This window comes from Haliotis asinina, chromosome 1, assembly GCF_037392515.1.
Source record: "Haliotis asinina isolate JCU_RB_2024 chromosome 1, JCU_Hal_asi_v2, whole genome shotgun sequence".
NCBI classification, from domain to species: domain Eukaryota; kingdom Metazoa; phylum Mollusca; class Gastropoda; order Lepetellida; family Haliotidae; genus Haliotis; species Haliotis asinina.
The window spans coordinates 2,079,948-2,089,953 of record NC_090280.1 but is presented as its reverse complement, the minus strand read 5'-3'; the positions used below and the strand labels follow the sequence as shown (position 1 = coordinate 2,089,953).

General features: G+C 44.1%; 1 protein-coding gene across 1 annotated transcript; it reads right to left on the bottom strand.

Annotated features, from left to right (window-relative positions):
• Positions 1–446: 446 nt before the first annotated feature.
• LOC137278077 (uncharacterized) lies at positions 447–5,719 on the bottom strand. Its single transcript, XM_067810585.1, has 7 exons — positions 5,480–5,719; positions 4,509–4,797; positions 2,769–3,329; positions 2,255–2,409; positions 1,827–2,076; positions 1,355–1,447; positions 447–997 (listed from the first exon to the last, which is right to left on the bottom strand). The coding sequence occupies exons 1-7, from the start codon at positions 5,717–5,719 to the stop codon at positions 447–449; spliced, it is 2,139 nt and encodes a 712-aa protein (XP_067666686.1).
• Positions 5,720–10,006: the final 4,287 nt, after the last annotated feature.

Below are 10,006 nucleotides of genomic sequence, written 5' to 3'. Positions count from 1 at the left end.
ACGCAGTGAATAGTCTTACAGTTTCCGGGAATCTAATACCATTTGATCACGTTTTCCAACCAATCAGATTACAGAACACAGTGACTTCTGGTTAACAATTTATTTTAGGGGAATTTGCCATGAGGGGCAACAGTTTTTCATATTCACTAAGAACAAGTAAAGCGCAGCTTTTTGTGTCTTTATTTTGGTACCGCAAATGGTAGCTATCTAGTTCAAGGTCTTAATACTTCGTGTGTTGAGGACATTAAGGGTCTGTTCACTCTCCACACCAGCCCAGACATTACCATGTATTTCGGGAAAACATAGATATATTTTAAAAACACATATCATATAAGCATGTGTGAATGGTCTGATCAACGTAATGTTTACAAATATACACAAACTTACAGATTACATCTAAAATCATTTAACTGGTGAACGGTAAATCAGTTTTACTGCGTGTTTGGCTAACGACGCGAGGTCCAGTCACACTTTCTGCTCTCGGTGTTGAACACCAGTCCATGGGGACAAGGCATTGTAACAGCTTGTCCATGGACACACATGTAAAACTTGCTGGGATCGTTGTGAGGGAAGAATGTTCCGTCGTTGCTGGAGTTGCAGGGAACAGAAGATGACATCGCTGTCGAGGTGCAGGAAGAGTGAGGGTTGTTCCAGGTCAGTCCGTCTGGACATTGCTTGACCCACGCCTTACCCCAAACGTCGCACTGGACATACTTGGACTCGTCGCCAGGAAACGAGAAGTAGAACTCGCCCAGGGCCAGATTCTCTGATGTACACGGGTCTTGGATGTTGCTGGGGAGAGGAGACGAGTTACCTCCCTCTATGGCCTCGTGACTGCAACCCTCGGTGCTCTCGTTGTACGTCTCGTTGTTCGGGCATTGGGTTATGTACATTTTACCTGTGACGTCACATCGGATGAACTTTGTCAGGTCCGATGGATGAGCGTGTGTTGACACTGCACCGGCCTGGCAGGGATTACTTACATCTGTCCATGTATCTTGAGCAATAGATGGAATCAGAGAGAGAAGTGTCACACCAAGTTAATATGGAAGCCAAGGGATGTGGGTCTACATATCATGGTTGCCATAGGAAACTTGCGAAATCTTAAGCTCGCGGGAGCTTTGTGAAACGGGCCGCAATGTCACACCAGAGTTGGTAATATAGACATGTAGAGATATGGGTTTACCTTTAATGGACGTTAAGTCCGGTGTATAAAGGCGAGTCTCCAACAATTAAATGTATAAGCAGGGAGATGCCATACACAGAAACACATAGAAACAAAACGTCAATGGATGTGTTGTCGGAGCCATTAACTTGCATATGAACAGGACAGAGCATTGTATAGAAGACTCACCTTGACACAAGAGGTTTCTGTAGATGCTGCCTCTTAGATCCTTCTCCGTGCACTCCCGTTCAGAGTGCCCCACTCGACACACCACCTCAGCCCCTGAAACAACACTATGTACAGTGCATCTATCTAGGGAAGAGCTACATACAGATACTTTGATCTCATCATAACAAGGCGCTGTTAAGGTCCACCAAGGCTGTAGGTTGTTGCCATGAGGGTCGGGTTGGCTTCATGATGAAGCAGAGGAGACAGCATGCAGACAAAGTGTCATTTTGAAACTCGTCAAAAGTCTCACACTATCTGTGGGATACAATCTGTCCCATCCGTAACTCGAACTCACACTTCCTGAACTGTACGCTATTTCTTCACATGTGGTAACAAGGACACGGATATGGTCAAATATTTACAAGCGAGGATACAGACACAGGAAACCTGATACAGTGGTTAACGTAATATGTTCAAGAGAAAAGCTGCTTACTTGCAGGCTCCGTAGAGACCGATACACTGTAGGACGCATGCGCACAGCGTGTAATGTCAGCAGTAGTTACTGGTACACGTGACCCGATGACTGTGATGTACAGTGGTCTCCCTTGATATGTGGTGTTGAGATAGATAACGGATGGCCTTCCCTCCCTTGCACTGTCGCGGATGTCGTAAAATGCAGGTCCTGGTCGAGGTGTGTTGTGGGAGGCGTAAATCTCGAGAGTGCCACACTGAACCTCAGACCGCTATCATACAAAATAAGGCAAAGTCATTGTTCGAATGTTTATACCCCACCACTCACTCACTCACTCACTCACTCACTCACTCACTCACTCACTCACTCACTCACTCACTCACTCACTCACTCACTCACTCACTCACTCACTCACTCACTCACTCACTCACTCACTCTAGTTCACGTACCACTACCGTAGCCTGGCTGTGATCACCGTCAGATGTAGTCGTCGTGTTGTCGCTGGGGACTGTGGGGGCTTGGGCCACGTAGATGTCGGAGACTGTCTGGTTTTCAGGCAGGACCTTCCTCACGGTGGTGTCAGAGTCAGAGATGATCTTCGCGGCTGAAGTGGTGAAGCAGTGTATCATCATCCTTCGACAATACCTAAACAGCCGATGCATCATTCATAATAGAGTGTCGACTAAGTAACAGATCTAAGGTGGCCTAGCAGTTAAAGCGATCGCTCGTCATGCCGCAGATCTGGGTCCGATTCTCATTATGAGTACTCATGAGTGAATCCCATTTCTGGTATCCCCTGCCGTGGTCTTCATACAATATTGCTAAAAGCGGCGTGATACTTAACTCATGCACTCGCACACAGAAAGCGGACCCGGCTGAACCATCTGACAGATGCACCTCTTTTTTTTTGGCTTCAATATATTGTGCTAGGATCAACGCTTCTCTCCTGGACTGTGAACACACCTGTGCAAGAGCTGTCCTTCAACTGATATAGTAGAGAGTCGATCTCCTGGAAGTTGTTGAGGACGAACACATGGGTACAGTTAGGTTTACTGGCAATACTGGCCAGCTCCACTTTATTGATGTTGCCCACGCCGACCGAGAAGAATGTGATGCCTAGGTCCCTCGCTTTCTGGGCGGCAAATACAGTGTAGTTTGGCATACTGGAAACACCATCCGTCAGAAGAACGGCCACTCTCTTGGCGTTTGGCCGGGCACCTGTCGACGTGTTGAACAAGGTGTCACCTGCTTCCTGGATGGCGAGATGAGTCGACGTTCCTCCATTTCGTTTTCTCATCCTTAAGATGGACGACTTCAGGGCTGCCTTCGTGGTGAAGTTGTTGAACGTGACGATATCCCCAACTGTAGTGGAGAATTCCAAGGCAGACACTTGGATTTCGTCTTCATTTATGCGCAGGTTGTCTATGACGTCATTGATGAAGGCCAACATACGGTCGTAGTTTGTGCGAGATACGCTTCCAGACCCGTCAACGATGAAGGCTAGGTCCATCTCAGTCTTACATTCTGCAGGTAAGAGAAAACGTATTTGTGTGACGAGGCGATGTTACACAGTGACCATAAGTGTCCTCAACGAGAGAAGTGCACAAAGAATCGTACAGTATGTATGTGGGATTGCGAGAGTGTTTTGGAAATATATGTGCCGCACGTTCATGTGACTCGTGAACAATGAAAAACGTCGGCGGTGATTGTCGGAGTCTGAGAAGGAAAAAGAAAGGGAGTGTCGTCTCTATGAAAAGGCTGGGACTCATATTGCCAAACCATGTACACTGCCATATTGCCAAACCATGTACACAACCAGACCATGTACACAGTCCTACTGCCAGACCATGTACACAGTCATATTACCTGACCACGTGAACAGGCATATTGCTAAGTCATATACACAGCCATATTGCCAAGCCATGTACACGACCAGACCACGTACATAGTCATATTGTCAGACCGTGTACACAGTCATATTGCCAAACCATGTACACAACCAAACCATGTACACAGCCATATTGCGAAACCATGTACACAGTCATATTGCCAGACCATGTACACAATCATATTGCCAAACCATGTACACAGTACTTATTGCCAGACCATGCACACAGCCATATTGCGAAACCATGTTGTACACAGTCATATTGCCAGGTCATGTACACAGTCGTATCGGCAAACCATGTACACAACCGGACCATGTACACAGCCATATTGCCAGACCATATACAAAGCTGCACAGGAACGGAACATCATATTTGTTGATCACACGGGAATGGTCAGAACTCAAGGTCACGCCATCTACGTAACTGACGACTTAATCTTCATCAGCACAGCAGCAGTAATGGCGATGGCACGACTACGTACAGGCGCTACAATCAGGACCCTATAACATCGGCTACCACGTCTTCCCAAGGTGAAGGTCGAATTTTAAAATACCGAGGTTCTGTGCGAGCCATCTGTAGGGAGCCATCTGTAGGTAACTGTGGACCCGTCTTCTCAAACAAATGTTAAATTTGACCACTTTATGACGGCATGTTTGTGAGTGTCTTGGCTGAAACATCTGATGGGACACAAGCTCGGAAAGTACTTGAGTGACCATTATGTAAGCATACGTTTAGAAGTAAAGACAACTAGTAATGATCTGTGTTACATGTCCCTGTACCTGTCAGAGACCGACTGTAACGACTGTGTGCTCACCCATCCCAGGTAAATTCCTAGCCTTTGTAGTAAATGCCGCTCTGTCTCCCCCACTGCGCATGTATCGTGTCCAGAAGGAGGCTTGCGAGTTGACGTTGGCGGGTGAATCATGTCCCCGGGATTGATATTTAATGAAAAGTGATGCTGCTAGTCCAGAATATAACGGCTTCCTTAGATCTTCCCATGTTGCATTGCGCCAGTCAATATTAAATTCTGATTGGATGATATCACATTGTGCCCGTATGTAATTTGAACAAGACTGGGTCAAAGTGAATTTGTCCTCGTCGATCTGAAACAGAGGTTGGGGGGGGGGGGTGATTATATTTTGTCTGTCTCCAGTATATATCATAGCTGCATATATCTTATCTCATGCATAAATATTGTTTTCTGATTGGCTGCGCCCTCTTCTATCATTATCAATGCACCCCACTTACACGCGATGTACATTTCAAAGCCAATTCGGTACCTCGTGGCAGTACTTCATTATCTCGAATAACATGGAATCACGCATGATGCGCGGACATGTTTTGCGAAATGCAAATCGATGGAAGAGAGATAACTCGAAATCTGTTTTTCTTGTGTCGTCTGCAAAGTCAAGCGCTGGTAAAGAAAGGGTTTGCCTCACATTCCAATTGAGAATATTCAGGTGAACTAAACCTCGATGACTTTGTTAAGACTACAACAAAAGATGCAAAGTTCGAATCGTTTGATTTACACAGTTTTGCAGAAGTGTACGTTCCGAGACCGATGTACAAACAGTTCACAATTGACATTTAGGGGTTCGGTTGTTTAAGGAAATATTGACGGCACATCCTACCATGGCCCCTTCGTGACCAGTGAACAATTAATAATATATTCCTCAACTCACTTGACATATGTCCTTACACTCCATATATGTCCCGCAATTCACTTTGCATATGTATGCAACTCACCTGGTTGGCTACACCCCACCTCTACCCGTACCACCTCACCTGCCATATACCCCCATGGTAACCAGGACGATAAGTTCTGGGATCTTCCCCGTCTGACGATTCCACGTAGGCAAGACGTCGGAGGAAAAGGCGGTCGTCGCCAAAAATGCATTTTGATCTGATTCTATCAATGACGGCGTCGACGACGACCTTCCCATCGGCACCGGGAGACAGAGTAAAGTCTGTAGCAGAGGACACTCCCAAGGCAAATGCCAATATGAGGCAAACAGTTCGACCCATCGTGTGGTGGGTGCTGTCTGCTACTCTTCTGTCCTGAAGGGGACCTCTCCGCCCTAATATAGAGGCAGACCCGGATGTATAGTTCGTGCTGCCTTCCCCTAAATACCGTAAGTGTCGATTGCTAAGTTGACTGTACTATGCCCTCAGAATCAAATTGTCACCATGATCTCGTGAACACATTTACTTTCAGATCACCTTACATAATATAATACCCCTACACAGTTTGTGAGTGTCATGGTTAGTTTACATGGGGATATAATACCAATATTTGACAAAGAAGAATTTAATTATGTATGTAAATATCAAGAAATAAATGTCTAGACAAGTCCTGACATATGTATGACGAATAACACCGCATCGTCTCGTTAGCCTCCCGCACGGGGAGACATCACACCCCCTTTTATGTTTATGTCTGCATGAGTAATATAGACGTGCTATCATAGCGATACAGTTTCAAAAGCCAATTTTCCGTTGCTCATTTCTTAGAAACAATGGCAAAACTATCAATTTTTTTTCAGAAATTACCGAGTCACACCAGGCCAGGTTTAAACGTATACATAATACACGCGTCAATATAGGGGAAATATAGTGGACACAGTGGTCCTACTGATGCGGTGTAAGGAACTAACCTGAAGTGGAGCCATTTATAGACTGACTGCTGTGTGTATCGAGTGGTCCTACTGACGCCGTGTGGAATCAAGCTTAAAGTGATACACGTTTTAGGCAGGAGCTGAATGTTGTGTGCATCAGGTGCTCAAAATGTAAAAAGCGTGTATTTTGAGCAAAAGAAATAGTCTCGCCGCAGACCAGTGGGGCGTGCAAGTTTATTTGTTTTACTTCTGTGAAAAAGGAATCTCATCCGTGGCACGTATTCATGATAAATGCATGGTGAATTTTGGCAGATCCTGTGGCAGAGATTGCCACGGTGTGGACTGTTTCTGGAATGTTGGACTTCATTCCAGTGGATCCTGTCCCAGACAGGTTCTGGGTTTTCCCAGCAATATGGACGGATTCTAGGTGCACTGAATAACAAGCCACATGAAACGAAAGTCAATGACTCAGAAGGACGAGTATAATATGATCCTCGATGAACCATCCTCAAGTAGATTTGTCCTCAAATACGCCAATTTTTACAAGCTTAAAAAAATAGAAACAGGAGACAAGGATGTCATATCAGCTTATACTTGTTTTCCCAAGGTGCCCGTGGGTGTCGTGTTTGTGAATTAATTACATAAACAGACACAGCGGTGTGTTCCCGAAGACTCGTTAAAGTCGGGTTAACAGACAAAACCCACGATTTAAACAAAATAATCAAAATCACCTTGGTACAAATATCACTTTGTTCCCATCACTAAATAGCAATGGTTAGGGAGGTAAGAAAACTTGTGGATAACAACTTCCTTTTTTATATGATGTGACGCTTCAGTATAGATCCTCGACGTTGTCTATACCGATCTATAGCGAAATTGTGTATTATACATAATAAGAAAGTTGTTATCAGTGAAGTTTCTTGCTTTCTTAGCACTCACCAACTTGTAAAATGCAACTCAGATAGATCAACAGCAACAGTTAACACCGTGGTGAAAAAGAACCACTTTGGTACATCACGTCAAAGCAATGGCTGTCAGCATGGTGCACATTTAACTTTGGTGCATCATGTGATAACAATGACTGTCACCTTGGGGCAAATATTACATTGAGACTTCACGTAATAGCACATGTCTGCCACCGTGGTGCAGATATTACTTTGAGACTTTACCTCATAACAGCGACTGCTACCTTGGGGAAAATATTACTTTGGTGAATCAAGCAATGGCAATGACTGTCACCTTAGTGCAGGTCACGTGTCTCATACAGAGCCAAGTGAACATTTCAATGATCGAATTTCGTACGATTTACGTTTTCTTCCTACATTGGAAGTTAATTCCATAAAGGAAGTCATACTTTAAGTCAAATGACCTTTTGACAAACAAACACCATCGCCATGAACGCCCACAACCTTAAGTGTAGAAATTCCCCGGCAAAATTCCGAAATCTACAATGCATCACACAAGCTCAATGAAGTTCAAGGTTTGTCTAATGGTTAAAGTGTTAACTCGTCACGTCGAAGTCTGATTCAACACAAGGATGTGTGTAATCGCCTGATCGCATGCTAAGTAATGCGAGCTAGTTGTTGACAAGTACTTGTACCAACCTACACGTTCACTGCAACAAGCCTGTACAAGAGTATTACGTAAATGTACACTGCCTACAATGTTGACAAATATCCTATTTTTTCTTCTGGATGTCTTCAAACTGCCATTTCAACTGGTTAAGGCAAAATATCCTTCAAGTAGCACGAGTTTATGCTTTGTGAAGTACTTAATACGTGTGTTGACAGAACTGAAGTTTCTGTACTAGAACTGTATTATTATTGGATATTTATATAGCACACATGTCCATGCAACTAGTGCTTGCTCAATGCGCTGGTGTTAATCTCACCGTCAAGTGGTCATGAGCCACTAGGTGCGCCGAGGTTAGTTTGGATCTCTAATCCTACTGAGTGGACTGGGACATATAGTCACAGAACTTTGTCAACGTTTATTGTACGGTGTTGTACCCGCAACTAGGTGTACCTATTAACCTATTAATGTGGCCACAATCTGGTCATATACATGTACCAACGGATTCGTAGGTTCGGTTAAGTACACGGGATTGTGTACTGTACACTAGGGGTTGGGACAGCACGAAAGTGAGTCTGCACACAAAGGTGACGCCAACGTTTTGCACCCGGTAACAGGTGGGCTCGATCCCGACACCACAACCTGACTGGATCACAAGCCTGGCGCTTAGACAACTTGCCCAGCACGTCCCCTGACTTCAGCAGGAACTGAAAACATGATTCCCTCCCACCTGGGTGTTAACAGTGCGGTATTTGTTTTCACTGACATACTTCCAACTAGGAGGCACCAGATATTAACCACTGAACAGAATGAATACGTTTCTAAATGTCTGCAAACGTATATTCAACAATCAAAACATTTTTCGTGATTACATAAATTGCGTTCCTTCCTCTCTTTCATTTTTTATCTCTTCTCTCTATTCTCTTCTAAGATACATACAATTAAAATGTATGTATGTAAATATTAAGGAGCGGGTATTTTAAGTTGGATGACTTGTCCCCAATCCCATTCAGATTTGTGAATAAGTGTAAATCAATCAGATATTGCCAGCACATAGGCGCTTGATATATATTTCAAAGTATGACACTAACAATGGCGGCCCGGCTCGCCACGGCTCGTTTTCGGTCTGACAAACGCTTCTGTAGCTTTGATTGTACAAATTATACTCCGTTGACCTCTGTAAAGTGCCTTGCGTATCACTTACCTGCTGACTTTATTTCCATTTAAAGCCATATGTTCCATCGGGACATATGCCCGGAAGTAAACAAATCTCAGGTTACAAACCAGCACCGAGTAACAGAACGAGTCTCTGACTGGATTGCGTTTTTCATTATTCCCACCTCTTTTAACGTGCATCTGTAATATCCAATTCTCTATTTGGTGCGGGTCTGAAGCTTGAGATTTGTTTTCTTCCGGGCATATGTCCTGACTTCGTCCGAGAATGGACGGTAAAACTATTAAAAGCTTTAAATGGAAATAAAGTCAGCAGGTAAGTGATACGCAAGGCACTTTACAGAGGTCAACGGAGTATAATTTGTACAATCAAAGCTACAGAAGCGTTTGTCAGACCGAAAACGAGCCGAGGCGAGCCGGGCCGCCATTGTTAGTGTCACACCTTTCTATATCTTGTATATGTAGGTCATGCGTCCAAATAAGTATCAATGTCGAGCGCCTGCGTGCCAGCAGTAAAGGAACGCAGCATAATTGTGAAAACAATTTCGTCTTGAAGGTTGTATTTTCCTATTATAGGATATGATGTCCTTCATTCCTGCCCTGTTCCTGTGATGGCCTGATCTGTCCTGTATTGAAGACTGACTATTGTGTGGGGTACATTCTGCAAAACTTGAACGGCAGTGGTGATGTTGATAATATTAGACACATGTAATTGTTGCAAAAACAACATTAATATACTAGTAACACGTCACAATTTAATTCTGGACTCACAAAAGTCCAGAAACTCTCAGCACTGGGGCCACTCTCGCACAAGGGATTTCGCAAAATTAAACAGGCAGCTGTTATGTATATATGCTAAGGATGAAAAAATGAAAAAAAAGTTTTTCGAAAACTCAAAATTTAACGCCCATGGGCGAACAGTGGCCAATGGATAGGTCCATGGGCGAAAGTG

Coding starts and splice junctions, on each gene's coding strand:
- LOC137278077 (XM_067810585.1), bottom strand. CDS start 5,719: ATGGGTCGAACTGTTTGCCTCATATTGGCATTTGCCTTGGGAGTGTCC. Junction 1,448..1,826: donor GGTCTCTACGGAGCCTGCAA/GTAAGCAGCTTT, acceptor GTGTTGTTTCAG/GGGCTGAGGTGGTGTGTCGA. Junction 998..1,354: donor CAGAAACCTCTTGTGTCAAG/GTGAGTCTTCTA, acceptor CTATTGCTCAAG/ATACATGGACAGATGTAAGT.